Source organism: Pipistrellus kuhlii, unplaced genomic scaffold (genome assembly GCF_014108245.1).
Source record: "Pipistrellus kuhlii isolate mPipKuh1 unplaced genomic scaffold, mPipKuh1.p scaffold_m20_p_102, whole genome shotgun sequence".
NCBI classification, from domain to species: domain Eukaryota; kingdom Metazoa; phylum Chordata; class Mammalia; order Chiroptera; family Vespertilionidae; genus Pipistrellus; species Pipistrellus kuhlii.
Window position 1 is genome coordinate 92786 of NW_023425408.1, and position 11868 is coordinate 104653.

At 72.0% G+C, this 11868-nt stretch overlaps 1 protein-coding gene across 5 annotated transcripts; it reads right to left on the reverse strand.

Moving 5' to 3' along the window:
- Window positions 1–1255: 1255 nt before the first annotated feature.
- On the reverse strand, window positions 1256–11413 carry NINJ1 (ninjurin 1). 5 transcript variants are annotated; one of them, XM_045578754.1, is made up of 6 exons: window positions 11224–11368; window positions 7803–7965; window positions 7010–7086; window positions 4583–4808; window positions 2603–2761; window positions 1256–1523 (listed from the first exon to the last, which is right to left on the reverse strand). In XM_045578754.1, the coding sequence occupies exons 3-5, from the start codon at window positions 7025–7027 to the stop codon at window positions 2607–2609; spliced, it is 399 nt and encodes a 132-aa protein (XP_045434710.1). In that variant the 5' UTR covers window positions 7028–7086; window positions 7803–7965; window positions 11224–11368; the 3' UTR covers window positions 1256–1523; window positions 2603–2606. The 5 variants fall into 5 exon arrangements, 4 of the variants coding, with proteins under 4 accessions (XP_045434710.1, XP_045434709.1, XP_036286066.1 ...); XR_006741038.1 differs by lacking the exons at window positions 7010–7086; window positions 7803–7965 and having other exon boundaries at window positions 1256–1431; window positions 1472–1523; window positions 11224–11413; XM_045578753.1 differs by lacking the exon at window positions 7803–7965.
- Between the last annotated feature and the right edge of the window lie 455 nt (window positions 11414–11868).

The following is an 11868-nucleotide window of genomic DNA, read 5'->3' on the forward strand; positions in this document are numbered from 1 at the left end:
CAGAGCGGACGGCGGCTGCAGAGGGCGGTGGGCCAGCTTCTCACGGCCGCCGCTGGCCACACCTGCGGGGCCCCAGAGCGGACGGTGGCCGCAGAGGGCGGTGGGCCAGCTTCTCACGGCCGCCGCTGGCCACCCCTGCGGGGCCCCAGAGCGGACGGTGGCCGCAGAGGGCGGTGGGCCAGCTTCTCACGGCCGCCGCTGGCCACCCCTGCGGGGCCCCAGAGCGGACGGTGGCCGCAGAGGGCGGTGGGCCAGCTTCTCACGGCCGCCGCTGGCCACCCCTGCGGGGCCCCAGAGCGGACGGCGGCCGCAGAGGGCGGTGGGCCAGCTTCTCACGGCCGCCGCTGGCCACCCCTGCGGGGCCCCAGAGCGGACGGCGGCCGCAGAGGGCGGTGGGCCAGCTTCTCACGGCCGCCGCTGGCCACCCCTGCGGGGCCCCAGAGCGGACGGCGGCCGCAGAGGGCGGTGGGCCAGCTTCTCACGGCCGCCGCTGGCCACCCCTGCGGGGCCCCAGAGCGGACGGCGGCCGCAGAGGGCGGTGGGCCAGCTTCTCACGGCCGCCGCTGGCCACCCCTGCGGGGCCCCAGAGCGGACGGCGGCCGCAGAGGGCGGTGGGCCAGCTTCTCACGGCCGCCGCTGGCCACCCCTGCGGGGCCCCAGAGCGGACGGCGGCCGCAGAGGGCGGTGGGCCAGCTTCTCACGGCCGCCGCTGGCCACCCCTGCGGGGCCCCAGAGCGGACGGTGGCCGCAGAGGGCGGTGGGCCAGCTTCTCACGGCCGCCGCTGGCCACACCTGCGGGGCCCCAGAGCGGACGGCGGCTGCAGAGGGCGGTGGGCCAGCTTCTCACGGCCGCCGCTGGCCACACCTGCGGGGCCCCAGAGCGGACGGCGGCTGCAGCGACCTGGCCACGGCCTTGGGCCTGGCTGCGGGCTCCTCGCCGTTCTGAGAATGACCCGGCACTGGGGACCGGCTCTGGGCTCCGCTGGAAACCGCCTGGATGCCAGGCCCAGGTGTGAGCCAGCAGGCTGCGGGGCGGAGGGGAGGCGGGCACAGGCCGCCGGGCAGGAGGGAGAGGGCTGGGAGCCGCAGGGGAGGAGCAATCGTTTATTGGTCATTTGTGCTTAGAAAAGCGGGGCTGGGGCAGGTCCGGGGAAGCTGCTGGTCGGGGTCCCAGGCAGGAAGGGCGGGGCTGGTGGTGTGCTGGCCGGCAGGCATCTCTTTGTCCTTTTGGAAATGTCCCAAGACTCTGGCCTTTTGGAAATGTCCCAAGACAATGTCCCTGGCCTGGCCGCCCTCCTCGGCCTGCCGCGTGTCTGTGGCCACGGCCCTCCTTGGGGTCGTTCCTCCTCTGGCCTCGCTGCCCCTGCTTCAGGGGGAGGAGCCGCGGGTGGAGCAGGGCTCACTGGTGAGTGTCGTCCAGCCCGGTCCTGGCTCTGGCGTTCTCAGGGTGCAGTGCCCAGGCGGGGCCCACGGCTGAGGCCGCTCCTGGGGTCCGAGTGGCTGTGGTGGTGTCGGCTGGGCACCTGCAAAGGGCAGGGAGTGGTGAGGCTGCCAGGCGGGGCCCGGCCATCCTGGGACCCTGCTTAGTGGTGTCCAGAGTCGGGGCCACTCCGACTCCAGGAAGGCCCCATCCTGACCTGGGCAAGCCTGTTTCCCCTGCGGAGCCCTGAGGGCTGGAGGGCCTGGCCCCCCACACTGACGGCCCGAGAACAGGGCTGGAGGCGCCAGCCCTGGACTGAGGCTCGGGGAGAGCGGGGTCATGTCTGAGGTCACACTGGCCGTTGGTCCCTGGCCCGGCCATCGTGCCGTGAACAGGCACACTGGCGGCCGGTGCTCTGTGGGTCCCCAAGCGGCCATGGGCGTCCCTGCTGGGCAGACAGCTGCCCGTCAGCCGTCCACCATTCCTCTGGCGGAACCCCCCCCACCCCCCCGTGGTGTGCAGCCCAGCAGGGTCCCAGGTGCAGGACCCCTGCGCCCTGCGTGTGGGTGGGAACGCTCAGCGGCAGGCGCCACCCACGAGGCCGGGGGCCCAGCTCCGGGGAGGGCCGGAGGGCCGGGGGCCCAGCTCCGGGGAGGGCCGGAGGGCCGGAGGGCCGGGGGCCCAGCTCCGGGGAGGGCCGGAGGGCCGGAGGGCCGGGGGCCCAGCTCCGGGGAGGGCCGGAGGGCCGGGGGGCCGGGGGGCCGGGCCGGGGAGGGCCGGAGGGCCGGGGGGCCGAGCCGGGGAGGGCCGGGGGCCCAGCTCCGGGGAGGGCCGGAGGGCCGGGGGGCCGAGCCGGGGAGGGCCGGGGGCCCAGCTCCGGGGAGGGCCGGAGGGCCGGGGGCCGAGCCGGGGAAGGCCGGGGGCCCAGCTCCGGGGAGGGCCGGAGGGCCGGGGGCCGAGCCGGGGAGGGCCGGAGGGCCGGGGGGCCGAGCCGGGGAGGGCCGGGGGCCCAGCTCTGGGGAGGGCCGGAGGGCCGGGGGCCCAGCTCCGGGGAGGGCCGGAGGGCCGGGGGCCTAGCTCCGGGGAGGGCCGGGGGCCCAGCTCCGGGGAGGGCGGGGGGCCCAGCTCCGGGGAGGCTGGAGGGCCGGGGGCCGAGCCGGGGAGGGCCGTGTCCTCACTCACCGGCCTACTGCCGCGGTGCCAGGTCCGCCGCGGGCCTCTGCACGCCAAAGGCCGTGATGAAGATGTTGACCACCACGATGATGAAGACCAGGCCGGTGGCCAGGTTGTTGAGGAAGTCCAGCTTGGCGTGCTTGGCTGGGTTGTTGAGGTCGTACCTGACTGTGGGGAGAGGGTGCGCACACTGCCCAGGCCGCCCGCCGGGCCCACACAGCCCCCTCCGTCCATCAGACGCCTGCTTCATGCACGACCGACCGGGGCCTGGCCGGCTGGAAGCCCAGAGGGGCCTGCACCTTCCTGAGTGTCCTGTGAGGGGTCCTTCCTCGAGCCTCACCTTCACGCGACAGGCAGGACAACTGAGGCAGGGGGTCCCACAGCAGCCAGGAGGCACCCCGAGCCCGCTGCTCAGGCCTGACCACAGCTGGGTGCTGGGGCCCTCCCGTGCGTGGGCGGAGGGACAGAGCCACGAGGGCTCTGGGGCACACCCTGCACTGCGGGCCAAGGGAGCCCCACCCCAGGGCAGCTCCACCCACAGGGCCCGGGGTCTCACAGGGCCCGGGGCTCCCCGCTCACACCCACAGGGCCCGGGGGCTCCCCGCTCACACTCACAGGGCCCGGGGCTCCCCGCTCACACCCACAGGGCCCGGGGGCTCCCCGCTCACACTCACAGGGCCCGGGGGCTCCCCGCTCACACTCACAGGGCCCGGGGGCTCACAGGGCCCGGGGGCTCCCCGCTCACACTCACAGGGCCCGGGGGCTCCCCGCTCACACTCACAGGGCCCGGGGGCTCCCCGCTCACACTCACAGGGCCCGGGGGCTCCCCGCTCACACTCACAGGGCCCGGGGGCTCCCCGCTCACACCCACAGGGCCCGGGGTCTCACAGGGCCCGGGGGTCCCCTGCCCGGCAGCCACCGGGGGCTTCCCGCTCACACCCACAGGGCCCGGGGTCTCACAGGGCCCGGGGTCCCCGCTCACACTCACAGGGCCCGGGGTCCCCGCTCACACTCACAGGGCCCGGGGGCTCCCGCTCACACTCACAGGGCCCGGGGGCTCACAGGGCCCGGGGCTCCCCGCTCACACTCACAGGGTCCGGGGGTCCCCGCTCACACTCACAGGGCCCGGGGTCCCCGCTCACACTCACAGGGCCCGGGGTCCCCGCTCACACTCACAGGGCCCGGGGGTCCCCGCTCACACTCACAGGGCCCGGGGCTCCCCGCTCACACTCACAGGGCCCGGGGGTCCCCGCTCACACTCACAGGGCCCGGGGGCTCCCCGCTCACACTCACAGGGCCCGGGGCTCCCCGCTCACACTCACAGGGCCCGGGGGCTCCCCGCTCACACTCACAGGGCCCGGGGGTCCCGGCTCACACTCACAGGGCCCGGGCTCCCCGCTCACACTCACAGGCTTGGGAGCTCCCGCTCACACTCACAGGGCCCGGGGGTCCCCGCTCACACTCACAGGGCCCGGGGGGTCCCCGCTCACACTCACAGGGCCCGGGGGGTCCCCGCTCACACTCACAGGGCCCGGGGGTCCCCGCTCACACTCACAGGGCCCGGGGGTCCCGGTCACACTCACAGGGCCCGGGGGCCCCCGCTCACACTCACAGGGCCCGGGGGTCCCCGCTCACACTCACAGGGCCCGGGGCTCCCCGCTCACACTCACAGGGCCCGGGGGTCCCCTGCCCGGCAGCCACCGGGGGCTTCCCGCTCACACCCACAGGGCCCGGGGTCTCACAGGGCCTGGGGCTCCCCGCTCACACTCACAGGGCCCGGGGGTCCCCGCTCACACTCACAGGGCCCGGGGGTCCCACTCACACTCACAGGGCCCGGGGGTCCCCGCTCACACTCACAGGGCCCGGGGGTCCCCGCTCACACTCACAGGGCCCGGGGCTCCCCGCTCACACTCACAGGGCCCGGGGGCTCCCCGCTCACACCCACAGGGCCCGGGGGTCCCCTGCCCGGCAGCCACCGGGGGCCCGTACCCAGGAAGATGAGCAGCACGCCCACACTGATCTGCAGCACCAGGGAGATGGAGATGAGGGCCACGAGGGGCGCGAAGAAGCCGAAGCTGGGGCCCTGGTCGATGACGGCCTTGAGCTGGGAGGCGTTGGCCATGAGCAGGGCGATGTCCAGCATGCTCTCGGCCGCGCTCTTCTTGTTGGCGTAGTGGTTCACGTTGATGGGCCCGCTGCGGCCCCAGCGCGAGGGCTGCGGGGGGGGTGGGGGTCAGAGGGCGCCCCAGGGGCTCCTCCCGGGACTGGCAGGGAAGCGGGGCCCAGGGGAGGTTTGAGAAGGAAGCCTCACAGAACAAGAGGCTGGAGAGGGCCAGGAGCCCCGACAGACCCCCTCGGAACCCGTCCCTGAGGAGAAAGGAACGGCGCCTCCGCACACCGAGCTGGGGGCCGCCCTGGGGCTGCCTGTGCACCCCGCTTCCCGGCCCGCCCGGCACCCCTCCTCCCCTCCTCCGGGTCTGGGGGGGGGGGGTCCAGGGCAGAGGTGGCTTTGGGGTGGGAGCCAGATCCCTTCACAGAGCACCCCCACCCCACCTGGCCGAGCAGGGGCGCAGCAGACTCCAGAGCAGCCTGGCGTTCTCTGCTGTACAGAACCTTCCTTAACTTCATTTAAAGTGTAAGCCACATAACTGCGCCATGGCGGACAGGCCAAAAGCTGCACCTTTCACGCCGACGGTGCAGGCAGAGGCGAGTGCCCGCCCAGCCTCCACACCGACCGCTGTGTGCACAGGTATGTGAGCGCTGCCGTGTGCACAGGTGTGTGAGCGCTTGCTGGCTGCCGTGTGCACAGGTGTGTGAGCGCTGCCGTGTGCACAGGTGTGTGAGCGCTCGCCGGCTGCCGTGTGCACAGGTGTGTGAGCACTGCCGTGTGCACAGGTGTGTGAGTGCTCGCCGGCTGCTGTGTGCACAGGTGTGTGAGCACTGCCGTGTGCACAGGTGTGTGAGCGCTCGCCGGCTGCCGTGTGCACAGGTGTGTGAGCGCTCGCCGGCTGCTGTGTGCACAGGTGTGTGAGCACTGCTGTGTGCACAGGTGTGTGAGCACTGCCGTGTGCACAGGTGTGTGAGTGCGAGCACTGCCGTGTGCACAGGTGTGCGAGCGCTGCCGTGTGCACAGGTGTGTGAGCACTGCCGTGTGCACAGGTGTGTGAGTGCTCGCCGGCTGCTGTGTGCACAGGTGTGTGAGCACTGCCGTGTGCACAGGTGTGTGAGCGCTCGCCGGCTGCCGTGTGCACAGGTGTGTGAGCGCTCGCCGGCTGCTGTGTGCACAGGTGTGTGAGCACTGCCGTGTGCACAGGTGTGTGAGCGCTGCCGTGTGCACAGGTGTGTGAGTGCTCGCCGGCTACCATGTGCACAGGTGTGTGAGCGCTGCCGTGTGCACAGGTGTGTGAGTGCTCGCCGGCTACCATGTGCACAGGTGTGTGAGCGCTGCCGTGTGCACAGGTGTGTGAGTGCTTGCTGAGGCCATGCAGGCGGCACCGTGACCGCCGCACAGAAGCCTGTCCCTCCCCTCCAGGCAGACCCGGCCTCTGCTGAGAATGGTCCCACCACTCCTCACGTCTCCCCCTCCAGATGACCTCGAACTGCCCCACTTCCCTCCTCCCCCCCGCCCTGGCCCTTTGTCCCCTGGCAGCTGCTGCCAAGCTGGACGGGCCTCCTGGGGCCACAGGAGATCCTATTTCTGGACTCGGGAGCGGGGGGATGGGCGGCGGGGCGGGAGGGCCGGGCTCAGCCCCCTCCATCTGGCTCCCGTCCAGAGCACCTTCACGTTCACATTGAGTCCAGAACCACCTGCCAGAGGCGGGAGGATGGGCACCAGACCCGGCGGCTCTGCTGCCGCCCCACTTCTCTCCGTGGTGGCTCTGAAGTAGTGAATCCACTCGGTTTAAATTCCACCCGCAGGCGCGGCCCCGCCCGCCCGCCGGACGCTCGCTCGGCCGGCCTGGGCCCCCTGCCCCCACGCCAGGTCTGGGGCCGCGCTCACGGCAGTGGCCGGCCCCACGCCCAGCCTCGGGCTGCTCCCTGGCCAGGGTCTGGGGCTGTGCCCCTAGCATGAGGCCACCCCTCGCCCCGCACCCAGCACCGGTGCCCCAGCGCTTCCTAAACCAAGAGGGCCAGGCTGGTCTCACTGGGAGCACCAATGCTCACCCAGGCTCCACCCGAGGAAAGCCGGCTGCACTCACAACGGGTTCCACCTCCCATGGGCCAAGTACGTACACACGAGCTTATGCACACACACCCACTCATTCACACACACAAACAACATGCACACACACACAAAAGCCAACACATAAACACAACATGCACACACGTGGACACACATGTATCAACATGGACATACCAACATGCACACATATACATACACAATACAGGCGTGTGTACACATGCATAGATACTCACACATATGTACACGCCCATAGGAACCGCTGCCTGCCTCCCCAGCTGCCAGGAGCCTCCCTGGAACCTCCTACCAAGACCTGGGCAGCGCAGGGGACAAATGCCCTGTTAGTGTGCTCCTGGCCCACAGGACCCCACGCTGCACCGGGGCCCAGGCTGTGGACTGCTTCCCCTAAAGGCCGGGGCCGGGGGGCAGGAGCTGTGCACAGGGCTGCCCACCCTCTGCGGCAGGGTCTCGGGCACCTCTCCATAGAACACACTGCTGTGCGTCCTCCATCCAGCAGGAGGGGGACGAGGACTTGATTCGAACCCAGGATTTGAACCCAGGTCTGAGGCACCCCGGCTGCCCAATTCTGGTCACAGTATGGGGGATACTCCAGCCCACTCAGGCTCGAGTGGGGAGAGACGGAGGGGGCTTCCCAAGCCTCCAGCCTCCATCCCTGCTCTCCCGGAGACCAGGCAGGAACCTGAGGGCTGGTCACTGACCCGCCCCCTGGGCCTGGCTCCACTGCCATGGACCCAATCCTGAGGGCAGTGTGGAGTGAGGCCGCACGGAGTCCGCCCAGAGCCCACTTCACCTCTGCTGGGCGGCAGCCGAGGACCCAGCAATCTGAGGCTCAGCACCTGGCCTGCCCTGGCATCCCTGCCGGTGCCGGTTCTCCGTCTGTACACGGCTGGCGGGAGGGGCAGGGGTCTGAGGGAACGGAGCCCTAACTGGCCTGGCCACGGGGGCACTGCCTGGGGCCACACAGGCCACACCATCCCCAACTCCCGTCAGCTGGCAAGAGGTCTTGACCTGCTCCAGGCAGGAAGTCTGGTGGAGGACAGAGGGGGTGTTTCCGGAGGCAGCTGGCTGTGGGCTGGGCACACCCACTTCCTGTGGGCTCAGCACTGGCCTCTGGTGACCCTGCGGCCACGTCACCTTTTAGAAGGTGGCGAGGACCCTGTCAGCCTGGAATCTGCCGGGAAAGCAGAAAGGAGAGGCAAAGTCCCGCTCCCCGGGCTGCGCTGGCCCAGCCGGAGCCTCGCCATCCCGTCCAGTCCCTGCTGTCCTCGCTGGCGCCGTCCCAGGACCTGCTGCCGTGTCCCCAGCCGCCAGCCAGGGCCCCAGGCAGCACGCAGCCGTAAACAGCCCAGTGTGCAGGCTGCTTTCCCAGCAGCCCCACCCGCACCGGCCCTCCCGCCTTAAGAAAACTCCGGCGGCCGGGCAGACGGGCCTGCAAGCCCAGCACAGCCAGGGCATCTCGGATCTCCCCCTGCCCTGGCCCAGCGGCGTCTGCCCACAGGCCACAGGTCTGACTCCTCCAGGCCTGGCCACCTGTGCTGAGCCGCCCACCCTCACAGACAGAGCGCTGAGCTGGTGGGCTCTGCCTGCCCACGGCGCAGCACCGCCAGGCCCCGTCTGTCCTCCGTGGCCAGGGGCACGCTGGGCACACAGCCCCCTCGCCCCGAAGAGGCCCTGCAGCCCCATGTGCCCCTCCCCCGGCAATCCTTTCGGCCCGCCCTCAGCAGGCGCCTGAGGCTGCCCTGGGACGGAAAGGGAGGGGAGCAGGAGCGGGGAGGCAGCATGCCGGTGTCCGCGTCCCCCACAGCTCCTCCCGGTCCTCACGGTGACCCTGAGGAGTGCACTGCTGCCCCCACGTCACAGACGAGAAACAGAGGCCGGCCTGGGGGGAGGGGAGGGGGAGGCTGGGTGCTCCCGGGGGTGGAGCCTCAGGGCCACCCACGTGCCCTCTTCACCGGACCCTGTACCGGCCTCCGGGCCAGGGGCCAGGCCTGCGGAGGAGTCAGACATGCGGGGCGGCCAGCCAGAGGGCCTTGCTCTCCCCATGCCCTCTGCCTTGGGCCCTCTCCACATCCTCCACCCATCCATCCTCCAGGCCCCGCTGCCGGCAGGCCAGCCCTGGGCTTCCGTCTGCTCACTGGATGCAGAGCCGCCCCCTCCAGAGCCAATGCAGTGCCGCCCCCTCCAGAGCCAATGCAGTGCCGCCCCCTCCAGAGCCAGGCAGTGCCCCTCCCCCCCAGCCAAGGCAGTGCCCTCCCCCTCCAGACCCAACACAGTGCCCTCCCCCTCCAGACCCAACGCAGTGTCCTCCCCCTCCAGACCCAATGCAGTGTCCCTCCCCCTCCAGACCCAATGCAGTGCCCCTCCCCCTCCAGACCCAACGCAGTGTCCTCCCCCTCCAGACCCAATGCAGTGCCCCTCCCCCTCCAGACCCAACGCAGTGTCCTCCCCCTCCAGACCCAACGCAGTGTCCTCCCCCTCCAGACCCAATGCAGTGCCCCTCCCCCTCCAGAGCCAATGCAGTGCCGCCCCCTCCAGACCCAATGCAGTGCCCCTCCCCCAACCCAACCAAGTGCCCCTCCCCCTCCAGACCCAATGCAGTGCCCCTCCCCCTCCAGACCCAATGCAGTGCCCCTCCCCCTCCAGACCCAACACAGTACCCTCCCCCTCCAGACCCAATGCAGAGCCGCCCCCTCCAGAGCCAGGCAGTGCCCCTCCCCCCCAGCCAAGGCAGTGCCCTACCCCTCCAGACTCAACGCAGTGCCCTCCCCCAACCCAACCAAGTGCCCCTCCCCCTCCAGACCCAACACAGTGCCCCTCCCCCTCCCTCTCCAGACCCAACACAGTGCCCCTCCCCCTCCAGACCCAATGCAGTGCCCCCCCCCCTCCAGACCCAATGCAGTGCCCCTCCCCCTCCAGAGGCAATGCAGTGCCCTCCCCCTCCAGACCCAATGCAGTGCCCTCCCCCTCCAGACCCAAGGCAGTGCCCCTCCCCCTCCAGACCCAAGGCAGTTCCCCTCCCCCTCCAGACCCAATGCAGTGCCCCTCCCCCTCCAGAGCCAATGCAGTGCCCCTCCCCCTCCAGAGCCAATGCAGTGCCCTCCCCCTCCAGACCCAAGGCAGTGCCCCTCCCCCTCCAGACCCAACGCAGTGCCCCTCCCCCAACCCAACCAAGTGCCCCTCCCTCTCCAGGCCCAACGCAGTGCCCTCCCCCTCCAGACCCAACGCAGTGCCCCTCCCCCAACCCAACCAAGTGCCCCTCCCCCTCCAGACCCAACGCAGTGCCCCTCCCCCAACCCAACCAAGTGCCCCTCCCTCTCCAGACCCAACACAGTGCCCCTCCCCCTCCAGACCCAACGCAGTGCCCTCCCCTTCCAGACCCAATGCAGTGCCCTCCCCCTCCAGAGGCAATGCAGTGCCCTCCCCCTCCCGCCCCAACGCAGTGCCCTCCCCCCTCCAGAGGCAATGCAGTGCCCTCCCCCTCCAGACCCAATGCAGTGTCCCTCCCCACAGACAGCAGGTCTGCTGGGAAGTGTGCAGCCAAGGCTGGGAGGTGAGCAGGACCCCTCCCTTCAAACCGACTTCCACCCAAGGGCCTGGGGTTACTTGCTGTACCCCCCAGCTCCAGGCCAGGGCAGAGCCCAGGGGGGGAGCGCCCCCCCCACACACACACACACAGCCCAGGCTGTAAGTTCCTCCAGGGCAGGGCCACTAACCAAGGCAGCCCCGCCCGGCTGCCGTGTGAGGGAGGCCAGGGGCCGAGAGGTTAGCTGTGGGAGGAGGAGGGAAATGACGGTTGTGTGGGACTCGGCTCTGCTTGGCATCCACGCCACCTGGTGTCCTATCATCCCCCCCAGGCCCTCCAGGGGCAGAAACGGAAAGAATGTCAACCAGCCCCCCAGGCGATGCCAGGGCAGCTCACACCCCTGGGCAGAGCTGGCCCCAAGGGGCCCTGCCCAGCGCAGCGGGACCAGGGCAGGAGGGCGCCGGCCCGGATGGGGGGCTCCCCCTGCGCCCCAGGCCGGGCCGGGCAGGCTGCAGGGCGCGGGGTGGGTGCGGGGACAGCGGCCCCAGAGGCTCCAAGTTCCCCGGGGACACAAGTGGCGCCAAGTTCCCGCGGTCCAGAACCCGGTTCCCTGTGGAGGCCACGCGGGCTGTGCGGTGCTGCGCCGCTGGTGCCGGTGCCGCTGGTGCCAGTGCCGCCGGCCCGGGGCCCGGAGGCTGCGCGCCCCCCCCCCGCCCCCCCCGCCGGGCGCACCGGGCCGATAGGCGGCTGGAGCTGGAGGCTGCGGGAGGGGAGGCTCCGGCACCCCAGCCCGCGCCCCGCTCACCTGCGGGCCGGCGGACGGAGAGGGGGAGACCCCGCGGGGCCCACGGTGCCGGAGCCCAGGGAGGCGGCCCTTGGAGGCCGCGGGGGGCGGGGAGGGCTTACCCGGGCGTCCGGGGCGCCGGGCGAGTCTGGCCACAGGTCACCGTTGAGCTCGTACCCCTCCAGGGCCGAGTCCATGGTGCGCCCGGCCGCCGCCACCGCTCCGCTGCGAGCTGAGGCCGCCCGCTCCCCGCCGCCGTGTCCCGCGCGCGCCGCGGGCCCCGGACCTGACCGCCGGCCCCGCCCGCCCAGGCCCCGCCCTCCGTCTGGCCCCGCCCCGCCCGGCCCCGCCCTCTCAGGCCCCGCCTCCAGGCTGGCCCCGCCCCCACCCGGCCGGCCCTCCGCGCCGGGGACGCTGGGGCTCCTCCCTTCCCAGGCCGGAGGTGTGGGAGGCCCGCCTCCTCCGCGCCCGGGTCCGGGCAGTTTTAATCCGTAAAACCAGGCCCGGAGCCTGGCCCTCCGCCCACGCTGGGAGCCCGCGCCGGCGGCGCGCCCCGCTGTGCGCCCCCCGCCGCCTCCACCGCTGAGCCCTGCCTCCGCCCGGGCGGCGGGACGCCGGCCTCCCACGCCCCCGCCCCCCCCAGGGGATGGCGCGGCTCCCGGCGGGAGGCAGGGCCCTGCCCCGGCGGCACCGGGTGGAGCGGGTCAGGCCCGTGCTCCTGCCCCCTAACTGGACCAGAACCTGGGCCTCCCAGGTGCCTAGCGGGC

Coding starts and splice junctions, on each gene's coding strand:
- NINJ1 (XM_036430173.2), bottom strand. CDS start 11,298: ATGGACTCGGCCCTGGAGGGGTACGAGCTCAACGGTGACCTGTGGCCA. Junction 4,809..11,223: donor CCGGCGCCCCGGACGCCCGG/GTAAGCCCTCCC, acceptor CCCCCCCCGCAG/CCCTCGCGCTGGGGCCGCAG. Junction 2,762..4,582: donor CGTGCTGCTCATCTTCCTGG/GTACGGGCCCCC, acceptor CTCTCCCCACAG/TCAGGTACGACCTCAACAAC.